At 42.3% G+C, this 17,853-nt stretch overlaps 1 protein-coding gene across 1 annotated transcript in view; it reads right to left on the bottom strand.

Annotated features, from left to right (window-relative positions):
- AGPS (alkylglycerone phosphate synthase) overlaps positions 1 to 4,858 on the bottom strand; it is a 52,544-nt gene extending 47,686 nt beyond the window's left edge. Inside the window, exon 1 of the mRNA XM_042808573.1 lies at positions 4,639 to 4,858. Coding sequence (XP_042664507.1) covers positions 4,639 to 4,832 — 194 coding nt within the window. The 5' untranslated portion in view covers positions 4,833 to 4,858. The remainder of the gene's footprint in view (positions 1 to 4,638) is intronic.
- Positions 4,859 to 17,853: the final 12,995 nt, after the last annotated feature.

The raw sequence follows: 17,853 nt of genomic DNA, 5'->3' as shown, positions 1-17,853 counted from the left end.
GGAAATTCAGAACTCCTTCCACAGGTGGTACCAGAAGGTCACCCTCCCTCTCCTCTGGAGCAGTCTCTCTGCTGGGATTATAGTATCACACTTCTCGACCAAGTAAGCAAGCCACTCCAGAGTGCTTTTGAAGCCAGTAGTAAATTAGTATCAGGTGCCTGGAAATTAGGAAAGGGAATGTAGCCCAATGAATTGCTTCAAGAACTGCTTTGTGAAAGCATCATTTATCTGGAGAAGAATGCCATGCTGCAGGCAGGGAGTATCTGCTGTGTTTGTCATTCTCCTTTCTTCTTGGAGAATCTTCCCTGCAGCAAACCAAATGTAATCATTCTCAAGTCTGAAGTCAAGTAACATCTGTTTTATAACCTTAGACACATTCAGGTTCTGTAGCCAACACTTTCAGTTAAAGCCCTGCAGCTGCACATACACCTGATACAGTTGCTATTCTGCTTGCTGAATATCTGATACAGCAACACAAACCTGAGCTCATATTTACAGTTAAATCTACAGAAAGCAGCAAATGCAGACACAAGATTTTAAGCATGAAACTTCAAGGGTTTAGGTACTCAAAAGCAGTGTGCTTTTTTTAAAAAAATTGTTCTGCTAACATGAACGTTAACTGTCCTTACACATGTTCCTAGCCTCAACTATTTCACTACGCTTCATTTCACCACACTGTAATAAAACCCCAAGGAATAAGGACATCAGTGTTTCTCTAGTGTGCTTTCATTGAAAGCTTAAGTCAATTGGGGTGAATTCATGATTTGGGAAAGCCAACACATTATAACTATGCTTCTCAGTATACACTTAGCCAAATGGTGATTCTTAGTCAACAGAATACTTTACTAGAAACTATCTCTATTCCACCTACTACTTCAGCTGACACAAGTTTCATTTTTATCTTTGAAGAGACTGCTCTACTACAAAAATGCACATACATGGCTACTTCCAGGCAGTAAACAAACACTGAAAGATTCTTCAAATGCTACAGCAAGAACTGCAAAGGTCTATACAAAGGTACGGCAATATTAACAAATTACTCTGAACAACCTGGGTGTGAACTTCATACAGAGCAGGTTGTTGGCTACACACCCATCCCTTGGTTTAGCCAGGATAGCAGTAAACCCATAATAATTAAAAGGGATCCACAAGCTTCTCTTCATCCCACAGGAAAGAAGCTTCCCCACAAAGATATAGGAAAATGAGGAAATCCTGCCCTACTTTCTCTTGCTCCAGAACAGAAAAATTTTAAGCCTACAAGCTACTGAGTCAACATTTAGTTACACTCAAACAGTATTCCCTTTTAATAAGGGCCAATTGTTTAAAGTTTTATTTGAATAAAGTTATAGTACAAGCTATTATGGCAAGATTAGCATCAGTGCATGCTCCATCTCTGCTGCACTCTTACTTTCTAGCACACGTAACAGTTACTCTGCTACCACTGTGCTCTCAGGACATGTAGCACCTTACTGCTTTCAAAGCTGTACAAGTTGAACACTTTGTGTACTTAATCTTCAAAATAACTAAGTTTAACTCAAGTCTCACCAGCAAAGTGAGCTTACTAATAACCAGTCAACAAAAGTCAACAGCATAACGTAAGAGTACAGAAAAAGTAATTTCAAGGAAGAGGTCTTTCCCAACTCAACTTTTTTAGTGATGTTTTTCAGCACACACATCATCCTAATAAGGCTTCAACACACATTGTATAACTAGGATTCCCATCTTCCACTGCAACACTGAATTAAAATATGAAATTCAAGCCAGCAATGCAACCAATAAATAACATCTCTCCACTCTTACAGTAATGAAGATTCCCCTCAAAAGGATAGTCAGGTGACTATAGAGTTGCTTGTCTTTTTAAAGGAACTTTTCCACCTCGATAACTGTCATTTTAAAAAAGTAGGAAGAATATTACAACCTTTAAACACATCAATTTGCAAACACAGCATTTAGCCTTCAGAGGCATTTTTATTTGGAAACAGGGACAATGAGATGAGTACCCACAGACTCTCAGTCCATTCCACACACTCTCCTTCCTCCCCTCACCAGTGATGAATGTCTGGGTAAGTTTAACAGTTTGGCCTTTGAACTATCAGTAAGAAAGACATGTTTCTGCAGGTCACTGTCTAGTAACTCTTGAATATGCAGCCAGAAAAAAAATTCTGAGAGACATACACCTAAAGTCCTATAATGGAAAAAAACAAAACAAAACAAACTTCTTTGTACCAAGTCTTCTACTTTGCAGAAGAAATGCAACATGAAGAGAGTGCACCTAAATCTGGCACAACAGTGTCTGCAGCTTTGACACCATTTCAAACATTACAGGAAAGATACAGCAGGCATAATGGACAAAAATTTTGCATAAGGTACTTTTGGCTGCAGCTTTGCTAGGAAAAATTAAAGTAATAGTTTGAAGGAGGCAAAAAAGCTGAATCATCATACAGAAGACTGCAAGAAAAAAAACAAACAAACAAAAAAAACACAACAAAATCTGGGTTTGGACTGTCCTAATGTTGCTGATAAAAGCCATGCAGTATCACTGTACCCACCTATAGGTCAGTTGTTTTTACCAGATTTTTCTATCAACCTCTTAGGTCTCACGAATAGATCAACCAGCTCCAGACTAGCTGGAAGTCGCTAGAACAGGACTCAGGTGTTCATCACTTGTCACCTCCAGAGCAGCACAGGCAACAGAATTGTCTGTCTTCCCCACCACTCCAAAACCTGGGTATTATCGTCAAACACAAATTCTACCTAGACCCTCACATCCAAGCTATATTTAAGAATTAGAATTTTCACATGCAATATCTCAAATGTGTTTCAACCTAATTTCAGATGTTTAGAGGGAATCTTAAGACAAAGATACAGCTCCCTTTATGTTTTTTTGTTTCTATACACACAAAAAGGCTGGGCTCTAGGTACATCAAGACAGTTGTCCCTGTGATGCAGGCCAAGCTTTCCAGCAGCTCCCTTACACCCACAGCAAAGTATCCAGAAGTTGTATCACTTTGATCATAAATTCCTTGAAGCAACGTAATTTTTATTCTTAATCCAGAACAAGTTATTTAGAGTAAAAAAGCAATCCATTATGATCCTATAGCAAATCCTACTATGGGAGAGCAATGTCAATAACTTGTAGAAATACAGATGCTAAATTCACTATGCCTGTGTTTCCACAGAGAAAGAAGCTATCCTTGGGTCACATGCATCCTCTCAAAAGCCAGTTTCTCCTGCTCTTCGAGGGTGCAATAACTAGCTGTAGAAATCGTGCAATAACCCATTTAAAATAAATCTTTGAAAACCAGCTAAACTGATATTTTTTTTCAGAATCAGTGATGTCTTCCTAAATCCAAACCAAAGAAAAACTCAATAGGGAAGGCAACAATTTTGGAATGACCCATTTCTCCCAGTGAGCAGCACTGTTTGACACACTCCTGCAAGAGCATCAAATGCCCCTCAGTGAAAACTAAATGCTTGCAAAGCTGTTAACATTTGACTACATGCTCATGACATCTCAGTCCTCCCAAAACAGGCAGGCTCTGCTTGTGGCCCTGGGCCACAAATGGCTTGTTAGAATAATTCAGGCTGTACCTTGCTCTCATCTTGAAAAGAGTTAAGATCAAACTGTGAGCTGAATGGGTTTTCCTCGAAGGATCAACAACTCTCTTATCCACTACCTGCCCTATCTGCCTCCATACTCTAACATACTAGTCCCTGTATGTAGGTTGTCTAAACCCTAAACCTTAAAATGCTCTTACAGGGTAGCAAGACAACTCATCTATAGAAAATGCACATTCAAGAAAGGGGGGGTGGGGGAAATCACAAAACAGATACAAGTCCACCCCAGCAGAAAAGTGCGCCTCATAACTATGCTACGTGAAACTATATGTTGGTATTGTAATTGTAGCATTTAAAAGAATCTACTAAAAAAAATAAATCTAAGAGCCAGTGAAACAATTTTGAACTAGACAATATGACTATTTGTCTTCCTTTGGTCTCATGTGACCTGAGATGCTTTACCTACTAATTCTGGTAAGAAACAGAAAAGGTAGTTAATATGCTTAAAACTACTGATTTCTAAGACACTTGAGTTAGAGCCTAATGTACGAGTACGTTTCCGGCAGCATTCACGTAAGGTGAAGGTTTCGTGTCTGTGAACAGAGAATGACTGAGCCCACACACAACCCTTGCTTTCCGCACGTGCTGCGTTCTTCATTGGAGCAGTCTCAAAGCATTTTACAAACACGGAACCTCTTCTCCAGGTAAGGTGACTGTGAACGGCTTTCCGCTTTAGCACAACCCCACTTGCTACAGAAACACGTAAGAGGCTGCAGACCACCTTCCTTCGGTTTCATCCAGCCCCTAGAGCGGTGAATCACTCCAGCCGCCTTCGGGCTTAGCCTCGCTCTCCTCCCCAGCACCTCCCAGCCCCGCTAACCCCGCAGCTCCCCGCGCAGCCCACGCGGGACCTCCCCCGGGCCCCATCAGCCCACGCCCAACCCCGGGCGGCAGCAAGATCGCTCTCCGCAGCGCGGGCTGCCCTCGCCCCGAACCCGCACCGACAGCCGACCGCTGCGGGAGACCGCCCGGCCCGGCCCGGGGCGCAGCTGCCCCGCGGGGACCCCCGCCCGCACCCACCGCTTCTTCGGGATGGAGCCGGAGGCCGGCCCGGCGGAGCCCCCCTGCGCCTTGCAGGGGTTCGGGGAGAGCGCCGCCTGCTCCGGAGCCCGCGGCGAGCCCCGCAGGTGCCCGGAGATGATGCGCAGCCGCCGCCGGGCGGAGGACGGGGAGCCGCCGCCGCTTCCCGCTGCCTCCTCCGCCGCGGCCGCCATCGCACTTCCGTGTTGTGCCGCCGATCGCCGCCGGGTGAGAGGTCGGGCGGGCGGAAGGCGCCTCCCGCCGCTCCCCTCAGATGGGCCGGGCCGGCCCGGCACGCGCCGCCCGCCCCGCCCCGCCCTGCCCTGAGGGAGCGGGTGAGCGGCTGCGCCCGGCCCCGCGAGGCGGTGAGGGGCGCCCGCCGCCTGGGGAGCTGAGCCGGGCCGGCCGGGCCGGGCCGGAGCGGGGCGGCTCGTCCGCCCGCCCTGTGCGATTACTCGGCCTCCTTTTCCTCAGGCGGCGGTGGAGAACGTTGCTTCGAAGCCGGGGCGCTTCCCTAAGCAGTCGTGCATCCCGCCGGCACAGCTGCGTGCCTCAGCAGCTCAGGGCTTAGGTGGCGAAACAAAAGAGAAAAAAAGGCTTTATTGGAGATTTCGCACATCTCGTGCTATAATCGCCGCCCCTTCAAATCTGTTGATCACAAAGATGCGTGTTCTTAAAGATGAGGATTACCCAAGTTAATGATGAAATGCTAATTAATGGCAATAGCATAGTTGGGTTACTTAAGATATAGGCTGGTGAGGTGACAGATAATCCTACAGGAGTTACAGGTTTTATCATTTTTGTTGACAGAGACAGAAGGCCCTGGTGAGTGGAGGGCTGCTGAGCCAGGTGCCTCTGCCTGGGCAGCCTGGCTGCTCTTCCCCCGCCATGCATGGCTTTAAGAGAGGCTGCAGCCTCCCCATGATCCACTCCCCCCAGTAAACCCACATCACAAAGTGAACGCTGACTGACGGGTGGGAATATATCCCCTTCTGTAGCCAGGACAGCCATCGCTGAGGACAGAACTGTCGATCCTGACCATGTGTGAGTGCTGTGGGAACAGCGGGGATTCACCCGGGAGCATCGCTTTGAGAAGGGAGAAGAATTGAGATTTAAGGGGAGATAGAGGTGTGATGCCAACCCCAGGTACTGTCTGCTACTAGGAATTTACCTTCATGCACCGCAGTGCTTTGGTCAGGTTTGAATTTCCACTCAGGAAGAAATGTGGAAACTGGAAGGATTTTAAAGGAGAACGGGTGTGAAGAGGGTTTTTTTTCATCAGAGAATGAAAAAAGATTGAATAAACTGAGTCCCTTCAAGAAGACTAAAGAAGATAGGTCATCAGTCTTCAAATGTTTAAAAGACTGATATGAAGTGAAAGGGAGGAAACAATCTGTCTTTCATATCCTGGCTATGTTGGTGAGAAGTAATGAGCTCAAACTGCCAGATACAACTTCACTATTAGCATTAGACTACTTTCTAATGGCAGCGAAAATGAAGAACTGTCATAGTCTGCCTAAGTAGAGAATTAAGTCACCTTCATTAGGCAGCGTTAAGAACAAAGAGCATACGTCTATCAGAGATGATAGCGTTATAAGCAGTTCTGCTGAGGACAAGGCTAGATGATCTACTCAGCTTAATTCCAACCTTTTCCCTGTGACGGGAAATAATGCACACTGTTGAAGCCTACTCAGTTGTCACATGGGACCTAATTTCGTGATCAGCTTTTGAAGTTGAATGGCACCAACCGGCCTTTTAGAAGTTTTGACGCTAGTATCTATGCAATTACTAATACTTTTGTAATGGCATTTTGCTTATCGTTGCTGATCTATTTGTTCATTCCTTCCTTATACATCCCTATGCTTGTTATGTCATGCATATGAACTAGAATCGCATGAAAATTCATAAAACTCTTACCTTACCCTCTTTGGAATCTCTTTTATGGACCTGTTTCTCCCATGATACTTCAACGTGATACCTTTCCATTAGCTAAGCAACTAGAAGAAAGTTCTCCAGGGAGCAGCATCTAGGCAAAAGTTCTCCAGGGAGCAGTATGTAGTGCACAAGCAGTGAGACTTTGGTTCAATTCCCTACTTCGCATGCAATATTGGTGTTTCTTTGAGTCATAGCTCCTGATACATAAACCAGGGATAACAGTATCTCCTTAGAGAGAATGATTTGAAGATAAATACACTAAGGATTGTGTGACAATATCGGATTAACCCCTGTGAGACCTACTGATGAAAAGCAGTACAGGAAAGCCACCCAGGTATTATTACTCTTTGTTTTGCTTTTATTCACACTGTTGTTAATTGATTTTATGCCCTTTGTGTACTTTGACTAGAAAACAGTCTGTAATTTTCCTGGGGCAGGAACTGCACTAGTTGCAATGGGGTCGCAGCTTTAGGTTAGGTTTCCGGTATTACTGCAACATAAACAGCTGTTCCGGCAGTTTGATAGTTTGGTTATGGAGTTAAATTTCCCCCCTGTGAATAATTTGTATACTACTTTCTGGATTAACTCATGCATTTCCACATTTAACTGTCTGCTGCTGTGGAGTCAGTCTATAGGGAACAAACATGGGTGTCTCAGACTGAGTTTCCATTCACATTGTTTACTGAAGTTCTGGATATAGCTGTGGGGACTTTAAGCCATGGTTATTTCAATCTTTCCACACTGCTGAACGCTGGCAAAGAGATACTAGATTCATTGTAGTAGGCTTCAGATTTTCCTAGAATGTTTCTTTGTATCACAGTCACTTGTAAGGAACAATGATGAGCCCATTGCTTATTTATTTGATCCTAGTCATAGAGGTTTCCAGTAAAAAATTGAATTAAATTAGTATCTGATAAGCAATATTTGTCACCACTGTAGACCTTAATTCTCCAAAAAGTTCCCGATTAATTTTCAAGTGTATGTGTGGCTGGAGATTTAACTGGGAGTGGTAGAGGCATGGTGGTATGGCTTGGAAAGCAGTGAGAGCCCTTGTCTTAGGCAGAGCAAAGGTATAGCTAAGCAACACCTTGTTTCTGTGCAAGAAGGATCTTTGCTTAAAGTAAGAATGCCGAGTTCCTGCCAGTGCTCTGCATGCAATCCTCAGCTCCCTTGGAAGGATGGCAAGCTTCATAAAAAGAAGCAATAACATAATGTAGTGGTGGATCATGAGCTCACTGATTCTCATCATTTGCCTGAAGTGAACCACTGGCATATTTTCAATAACTATGTATAATCAATTCCTGTAAAGTCTATCTGATAAGATGTGCTGAAAATAAAACTCGGGGAACACAACGATTTTGAAAGTAATATGGCTGTGACACCAAAAGAGAACCGATTTCAGTAAAAATACCAGCAGATCTACAACATGGTAGTTTGAAGTATGCTAATTGTTGTCAAGCCAAAGCGGCAGCATTCTCCATTCCATGAGCTGTCCTCCTCACGTACCTACATGCATCTGCAAGCATGAGTGAGATGCCAGCTCAACGTAATACTCCTCATGTCATCGAAGACCTGCATTTCCAGAATTCTGCACATTGGCATTTTGAAGAAACATAGCTTTAAAGAGAGTTTAGAAGGTAATAAAAAATAAAGTAGCCAAAATACTTTAAACTTTCAGAGAGGTTTTCATAACAAGGTGTCTCAGAGCTCTGTTCTGCAGTAGTCCTGTGGGAGAACACAGAAGGAACATGCTGCTAAGGACATGACACATACACAGGCTGTGGAAAGAAAAGACTCTTCTGATACATCTTCTTGCCTTGAATGAATTTCTTCAACAGATTGTTGAAAATCACCTAATGTGGCATGAGGGCCCTTGAGATGTAGGTATCAGATGTGGAAAATTAATTGATGGGATACACTTCCAGCCTTAGATGCCTCAGCAACTTACAGGTTGTTGAAATAGCAACTGTACACACTTCTAGAAGAGAAGGTAGAGTACTATATTCAACTTAAACTGTAAAGAGAATTTTGAAAAATTTCAAAGAAGTTTTATTGAAACCTGAGAAAGTTTCTGGTCCCAGATGAAACTAGCAGGAATTGCCAGTGCTGTAGTACATGCCTGTGCTGTTCCTTTACTGACTAAATAGCAGAAAAAGGTTGTGGGATTTTAAATTTATTTGTCACTTGTAAAGTAGCACAGCTTTGAGTTATGTGATAATTCACCTCACTACTTCTGAGGGCAACTGAAGAACATTATCATGATAGTCGCCAATGAGAAAATGAACGTAAAGAATCCTTTGCTTTCTAGAAAGATGGGAAATTAGAAACTAATTTTTTCAAGAGTCTTTATTTCATGGCATTACTTGCAAGGTTAAAACAGAAGGAAACGCCTACTTGAATAAGGTGTGTTTTAGAAGTTCTTGCTCTCTCCAGTTCAACTACTATTCTGATATGATTGACACTAGTATACTAGAACACCTTTTTGTTCTGTACCCCTGTACAAAAAGCCACCACCCACAGAAGGGGTGGGGTTTTGGCTGCCCTAAGTACAGGATGGGTGTGGGACACCATGGCTGAATCATGAGCTCAGAAGAAGGTGATGAGGCAATAAAAGGGGGAAAAGGGCATAAGCTCTTGAGACCACCTCTGGATTAGTCATTTTTTCACCAGAGAAAAAAAAAAAGAAAGCTTACACCCATTCATTAAGATGTCATTCAACACCAAGTAATTCACCCTCTAGGAGGAGTTTTGTTGATATTTGAATGGGCCAAGCAGTTTTCCTGAAAGGAGCCAATTTGTCTAAGACCTGCTTAGGCTTTGTGCCATTTTTATAGATTTAGCAGAGACACCGGGGGGAAAGGCACTGCATCCATCCATCCATCCATCCATCCATCCATCCATCCATCCATCCATCCATCCATCTATCCATCCATCCATCCATCCACCACCACCAGCTTATGGCAGTATGAGGCTCAGCTGCAGGCCTCAAACCACGGAACGAGAAAGGCCCAGGTCTCAGAGCTTACTGCTAGGGAAAAGCCTGCAGGACCTCAAGCCCTTGGCAAGGATCAGCCTGGATTTGGTAAGGTTACACAAGTATAGGAGGAACTGAAACTGGGAAAAAGATGATAAAAGTCTGCAAAGCATCGGCTGTGAATGAGACATCTAGGGATCTCTAGCTAGAAGCTGGCCTTTTATATGGAAAAGGTTAGTGGGCAGCATGTACTCTCTTTAAACATACAAAAAATACAGATGTTTTTGTACATGGTGGTCAACTCTTTGCTGGTAAAGGGAGAAAGTATCAAAAATAATCAACTATTTCAGCTTTCTGTCAAAGAAGATAATCTGACCAGTTTAGAAATGCTGGAGCTTAGAAATAAGTCTGTATCAGAACGAGAGCTGATCACTGAGAAGCAAGTGCTAAATCCTTGCCCATAATGTATTAAAAAATGCATATTGACTCCACTGTGAAACTGATGTGACTTCACTAAGTCTTCCACTGGTACCCCAAGGCAGAATTATTAGTAATGTATTATTATTATCTATGTACTAGTAATAACTCCAGATCTGACTCTTCTGTATATCACATTCTGCATGACAGAAGAATACTTACTAAATTGTTAGCTGTATGCACAGATGAATTTGTGCATCAATCAATTCAAGGTTGGCCTTTGCAAACTGTGTAAGACACATTTCTCTTTGTTTCTTCTGTTTACTTCTGGTAGCAAACCCAGTTAAACTATTCCTTGTAGCAATAGTGGCAGATATGTTTATCAATGTACATGCTTCACAGGTTCCCAGTGAACTCATTTCAGTTCATTCTACTGTAATGCCAGTCCTGCTGCATCCAAATAACTGAAGGGAAGAAAGGCAAGCTTCCTAGAAAACTCTGCATAGCCCTGCCCAGTTTCAACTCTTCTGCAATATATGTCAAAAGCCTGTCAAGATAGAAGCCTTCATATTTATTGAGGCAATTCAGCAAAAGCATAGTTCCTACATATGGCTTCCCACGGCTTTGTCGGTGAAAGTAAGCATAATTTGACATTTACAGACAGCTTTCAAGGTATGTATCCCAAAGGAGCTCAAGTGTGGTTTGCATTCTTTTCATTCTTTTTTACTGCCCCAAGACTTTCTCTCCTTCCCCCTTTTTAAGAGAGAGGTCAGCTAAAGTGAACTGTAACTGCCCAGCACGACAAGGGAGCTTCTGTAGAAATTATTTGCCTCTACAGTTTCCTGGCTGTTGCAACTCCAGTACACCTGCATTTTGTCTTGGTGACTTCATTTCATAATCGTTCTCAGTTCTCTTTATTTACTTTCAGAACAACCATTTTTCATTCCAACTTTATGCCCTCCTGTGGAATAGTTTGGCAGGAGATGTTGCAACTCTGAAAATCCCCTTTTGAGAAGGAGCATTGCCTTTCTCAGCCCAGTTTATTAATTTCTCCTGAAAAGAGTTGGTAGTTTCCTTTTGAGACATTTAATTCATAGAATTATGATACTCTCCTCATTTGGATAGCTATGTATGTTTGGAAAGGAAAGATGCCCTTCTATACTTAACCAAAATATATTGCTTTGGTAGTCAACAGACAGTAGAGAAACATTCCATGAGGAATTAAGGCAGGAGAAGCTGGCTGTAGTAAACACTGATCGTGTTCAACCATTTGTCCTGAATAGTCCTATATCTTGGTACACTCCTGTCCCCTGTTCTCTCATGCGTATGGAGTGTGAGATCAACTTGGGATACTGCAAGGATCTCTATGTACATACAATCCTCCAGGGAGATACTGGAAGCTAGATTGTGTTATAGAATTTTGTTAAATAATCTATTCTAAGTATGTAGTTTGCTGTACTAAAATTCTTGCACTAATATTCTCACAATCTGACACAATTTCTCAGAATTTAGAGGAAGAAGAAGAAATGACTTAATAATGGCATTTGCTTAATTCTGTATTTCCCTTGCTTGTGTCCCTAGGCTTATCATTGGTTCTAATAACCATTGTTTTATTCCTAAGGGTATATAACATGTAAACTGTATTGTGGAAGAGAATGTTGCTTGGAGATTAATTAGAAACTCAGTCCCTGTGTATGCTTTTGAGAAGATTACAGGTATGACAAGAGCTCTACAACTTCTGGTTGAGAAATAGCATCTCAAGAGGAGGAGAAATACAAGGGTATGGAGAAGGCTAATTGTGCCTGAATGCAGTTTAAGTCTGTTGGATTTTTACTTGCCTAATTAAAATACAAAAAAGGTGCTCATGAAAAGCCTAGTGTATTTGTGCAGTTCTTGACTGAACCTTATTACAGAATTCTTTACTGCTGGAGAATGGACATTTATCAGATAACTTAGCAGAGATCTTTGACATAATTCAGTTAAAGCTGTAACACTTAACAGTTGTGGCTAACTCGAAAAAACCCCTTCCCTAGATCAGATAGCAAGGCAGCTTAACAAACAAATCAGCTATTACAAATCCTTCCTCAGAGCTTAATGAGAAGGAACAATTTCTTCTAGTGTCTATTACATTTTAAGACAATTGCCTGAGTATGGTTTAGGGAATGCCAAGGTATGCAACATCAGACACACAATTAAGCAATGTAATTGCGTAAACACCGTATTTGGGACAGGCAGAGTGTTTGAATAGTCCATGCAAAAACTGTTCCCAAATGGAAGCTGACAAATAATCATGTGACTCTTTAGTGAACAAAACGCTATTTAAATGTGAGTTCTATTTGACTGAAGTGTTTGATTCTACTTTTAGGGTTCCCTTTGCATAGTGACACTGTTTTCGCCACTTTTCACACAAAACCATTGATTTTCTTTTTTTTTTCCTTTGGTTAAAACAATAGGTTTTTCCATGATCTCACGGGAACTAGATGTCAAAGCAGAATGAAACATCTACGGCCTAAATTCAAACTGTCAACACTGTCTGAATGATACTTATATTACCCTCATATGATCTTATGTTACTCCATAATTATCTCCTACACAATAGTACAATTGCCTTGTAACGGTAGCTACTAATGGAAAGTTAAGCTTTTATAACTAACAAAAGAGAATTTTATTAAACACTGGAATTTCCCAGTGCTTGATAGGTGCTTTGTGAAAATGGTAGACGGAATACAACTACCCTGAAGTCTCTGCATTTGTTCTGGTAGGCATATTTGAAGTTTATGTACTAAGCTATGCACACTTTTATCCAGACAGCCGCCGCTCTTCTCATCCACAGTACTTGTATCTTTGTTGAGCCCTCGGTGATATTCACTTCTCTCTCAGTCTGTTCCCCCAGAGTTTCCTGCAATGCTATATTAGTCCTTCTAGTTTGGTCCAGCTTCCCTCTGCATTGCCAAATCCAACAAAACAAAGATGCTTTCTCTGTATGTACTAGCTAGATATAGGGGAATGATACAATTCACCTTCATTTTTAGAGACATGCTTCAGGATCGTAGGTGTAGAAAGACATTCCAGGATACACACAAAAATGATGAGAATAGGTTAGATAAGAGTCAGGCAGAGTGTAGACAAACAGGTGGTGGTACTAGGCATCTAATGGTCTCTCTTCATGTGCTGGGCCAAGAGGGGATCAAGCACCCTCAGCGAATATGTGGCAAGATAGCGGAGGCAAACTGAACATCCAGCAATGGCTTTTTATGTGTTCATGCCGCAGAAAACTTCATCAGGAGACTGCCAGCGCCATGAGCACAAGATTTTCTGTGTCCTTGTACCAGGTTTCTTCTGTACCCCTGCTGTTCCTTGAGGAATGGAGTAACGGGAAGGGGGAACTGCAGTTGCCGAAAGAGGAACCGGAGGCACAGAGCTGTGAACAGGGAACTTAATCACAGGCTGGCGAGCGCCATCCACCACATGGTGTGGCACTCATGGCTAACCACGGCAGAAAGGGAGTGATTTCCTGGTTTGCATTCAGCTAAATTATCATTATGCCAGTACTATAGCATTTGAATTTTGGTTTGGGCAAAAGCATGCAGCTCCCACACATTATTTTCATTCTCCTTTTCCCAGACCTGGGTCTAAGATCTTCAGTTTTGCCCCATATGAGGAACAAAAAACAGAAAGACGAAGCAGGCTGAAGTAATAATAATGAGATCAAGTAGTAAATCAAGGAAGTTTGAACAAATGTAGCTAATTCTGTCATTCTGTGAAACAAAGCAAATGTTGATTCAACTATAATTTAGGCTGGGGAGTCGAAGGCAGCTGAACAGAATGTTTGTACAAGTAAAAGCAACGTTTCTGCTCAGATGCAAATCTGTTGCCATTTTTAAAATATAGTTTCAACATCAGAGATGCTAGTAAAAAGGGATGATTTTCAGGATTTTGCAAATTACAGCACAGTGTATTAAGAGGAATGAGTGGCAATTTATCTGAATATGCAAGGCTATAAACTGGAGCAGTTGAGCAGCTGCTCCACAGGCAGCTAAACTGTCTTTGTGATGGGAGCGGGAGCCTCCTGGAGAAGGGGAAAGTGGACAGTCATGGGTAGGAACCATGAAAAAGCATCATTACCTATAAGTAAGCAAGCACTGCTAGAGCAGACTGAATTGTGGGAGTCACTAGCAGACAGCCTGGCAAACTGTCTCCCCATCACTTCTGAAGTTACTGGGCTATTCGTAGATTTTAACTTTTTACAATTTTCCTTCCTTCCTGATGTTGATGTAATTTGAATTCATCTGCATATTTGATTATTGTACTGTAGAATTTTAATTAAGTATATAAAATTAAAGAATAGCTTCAACTCATCCTGCAGAATTTGCACCAGCAGGGCACCTTAAATGCTCCTACTGCCTCGCCAGACCTGAGGACTCCAGTCTCGGGCACTGTCAAGCCAATGCTGTTCACCAGTGCTTTGTTTCAACAGAGAAATGTGGTGCATACAAGGGATAACAAAGGCAGCTCCTTTTTTGAAGAACACAAAATAGATTAAGCTGGTCTCAGCTGAAAAGGATGCCATCAATTTAGACAGCAGCCTGCTCTTTCAGCTGAAAACATGGGAAATGGAGCAGCACAAATGGGTGAACTGCTTGATTCTCCAAAATATTTGTGAGATAATTAATCTCTACTGCTTTCTTTCTTTGATAGGGGACCAGCTTACTGCTCCATTACATGCAATGATGTTGCTGAAGAAGGTAGGCATTTTCAAATGAAGAGAAAACCAGAATTTATTTTCTCTTTAACACAACATTCTTTGTGTGTTGAGAAGTAAAAAAACAAACTGTCCTTGTGTTCATGGCTCCTCAGCACTGCAGCACTGGAAGTTTAGGGGCAAAGGAACGGTTGTAAAACAGAAAGTAGGGGCAAAGAAAGCAGTGCCAAACTTTGAGGGAGAAAGTAGTACTGTAAATATACCTAATGACTAGGCATAAAAAGAAGTACTGGGTGATTCCTCATGCTCTTGTGAACTGAAAGCAGCTTAGTGAGAAACCTCGGGGCAATCATTCCCAAGCTTGCTGGAACATCAAGACTCTAGGATAATAGCATTGGCTCCCCTGCTAGAGCACTCCCTCCTGGCCGATGTATGGATTAGTTTTAAGAGGGCAGTTAAGGATAATAGTGCAACCTTGTGACCGAACGAAGAATAAAACCATGATAATAAATTCAGCAGAGGGAGAGTTGGAAAATTGAGACATTTATCAGGACAATTGTCTTGCTGTGGCAATAGTAGTACTTGCCCTGGACATCTTGGTACAAAGCAGTTTGAGCCAAGAGCATTAAAACCGCCTTACGCCTATTTAAATACCAAATTTTAGCTGGAATGGAGAGGGTGAGACTGCTGGTACACAGGGAAGCAAGACAGAGCTGAAATGCCTGTTCTTGTGTCCCTAATTTGAGTTTTTCTTATGTGTTTGATTTTTTCCTTAAATGGCTAAAGACCTTTTCTGTCTTACTCCTCCAATAAGATGTTTAAATTCCTCATTTACTGTTCAGTAGATCATTCAAACTCTCTAACTCTCAGAGCAGAAAGCACTGTTTTTGCATATTCAGCGGAGAGTTCTCTGCTCTTGGAGCAGAAATGCAGAAACATAGCACATTCTTTCTACAGAAAGCTTTTTAGCAATTATTTTGTAGTCAACTGAAGCATGTATTTGTTTATCAGCAAAGTATTTTCTAAGCACTTTTGTTACAGTGTCTAAATATATTTTATTGTAGCTTCTAACCAGTTTTTAAACACCATTTAAAAATTAAAGGGGAAGAATTATTCAGATTTCTTTTCGTAGTGGTACCACGCATCCCAGAATTGCCAAGCATTCCTGCCTTCCGTAGCTTTTACTTGACTTGTACAGCATTGTTGTCTGTGTTAAAACCGGCAGACTAGGTCCTTATGCCTTGCCAATCTCACCTGAGATTTCAGTCAGTTATGTTTTGACTGGATTTAATAGAAAAGCTTTCCATTTTTTTTTTTTTTTTCCCATCAACCCTTCATTTTTCCCTCCATCTTACCTTGTACACTGCCCCCAGGACTCTCTAAAATGTACTGAATGTTGGAGCAAGACTCGAGAGTCAGCCACCCCTGCACACAAGCATCTCCCAGACTTCTGGAGTGCTGAACTGTGACGAGCTGATTCAGATCAGTGCCTCTGTGGTGCGCTTTTGATGCAGTGTCCTCAGCCCTGCAAATCCCTGCAGGCAGTCCCAGCAGAGGCCAGACAGAGCAGGCAGCGGGTCCTGGAGTTCCCAGCTGGGGCAGACATCCTCACCTCATGTGCTGGAACACAGAGGCTGAAGCTGTACCATGAAATCTGATGACATCTTTTCATTTGTCCTACCACACCTGAGGACAGCAAGAATCTTACATAGACAGCATCTCTATGTGAAAGCCATTTAAAATTGCACAGTACTAAGTTCTGATTTAAGGAGATCTGATAAGCTGAGCATCTTATCAGATCTCCTTAGATCAGAACAAGCTTAACACGACATTTTCCGATCAGACACAACCTAAATGTGTCATTGGCAAAGGACTGGGGTGTGCTATTTGTGACCTTTGCTTCCAAATGTACCAAAGCACAGCTTTCCTTTTACCCAGCAGATGGCCAACTGCTCTTGGTAACAGAAAATAAACCTAAGCAGAGGCTTTCTCACTAACATTTATTGCCCTGCAGATGGACACTTTAAAGGAAAGGCAGCTTTGTTAAAACATAAACCAAAACCCTATGATAACTTTAAATTCAGGGCCTGATTATTTTGTGCTCTGGGTTGGATCTCTCTTTTCTTCAGACAACTCTCCTCAAGTAGTAAAATACATGTAAAGCCTCTGTGAAGTGTAGCGTGTGCTTCAGGGATGTATGGTGGTTTACTTCTACCAGGAGTGCAAAAGGCTGCAGTAACAGAAATGGAAGGCTTTGTATTCCTGCAAAAGCTTAGAAATATTAAGCTTAATTACAGGAGAAAACATAAATAAATGCTTTGAAGTTTTGTTCAGTGAAAATCTAACTGCCATTCCCTGATCTTGTTCTTTCTCTTAAAGTTCAATGCTGTTCCCAAGGGCACTGCAGGTTTAGCTGGACACAGCTGCACCTGGGGGTTGCAATTCTGCCTAATGCCTGTGACTTTGGGGGGTCAGAGGTAGCTCCTAGGTAGGAACATGGAAGTCTAAACTTGAGCTAGTATTTTCTCCAAAGTTCACATTCAGGATTAGCCCAGCAGCTCAGACATGGTACTGCAACATACAGTTACTCATCTGGAGGGGACAGATTCAACTCACATGCTTGGAATTATCCCTAATGTTTGACTCCCACCATTAACTTTTAGACAGTAGGTAGTTACCAGCGTGGACGGGCTGATGGACAGGCATCTTCTAGCATCAGTAAACGTCTCACAGTGACAAAATGAACTAGCTAATGGAAAACAACTTAGGAATGGAAACAACTTTTTGTTCATTGTGAGGACATTATGCAGTCTAATGCAGTATGGCAACCACAGGCAGACACTCAAAAGCTGGAGCATGGGGTGCTTAAGAGGCTTAGACTGACTAGGCACGGGCTTTGCCAACCCACATCTCCAGGAACTGAGGGCACAGTAGACATCAGTTCTCCCCCTAGACCTGCTCTGTTTGCAGTAGTTTTCCCTCTTCTGCTTTTCCCGTAACTTAGAGCCAGTGCTATTCAATCACCAGGAAGGTGCATGTACACCCCGTCAGAGATTTCTGTAGTACAGAGATTACAGAAAACACTTTCCTACTTTATTTGATATAATTTCTAGCACAATTTAAGTTACTGTTTTATTATTTCTCATATGTAGCCAATTAGCTTTTTCTGCCTAAAAAATCTCTGAGA

This window comes from Tyto alba, unplaced genomic scaffold (assembly GCF_018691265.1).
Source record: "Tyto alba isolate M040663 unplaced genomic scaffold, T.alba_DEE_v4.0 Super-Scaffold_7, whole genome shotgun sequence".
Lineage (NCBI taxonomy): Eukaryota > Metazoa > Chordata > Aves > Strigiformes > Tytonidae > Tyto > Tyto alba.
The sequence above is the reverse complement of the archived record's forward strand: the minus strand, read 5'-3'. Positions and strand labels throughout refer to the sequence as shown.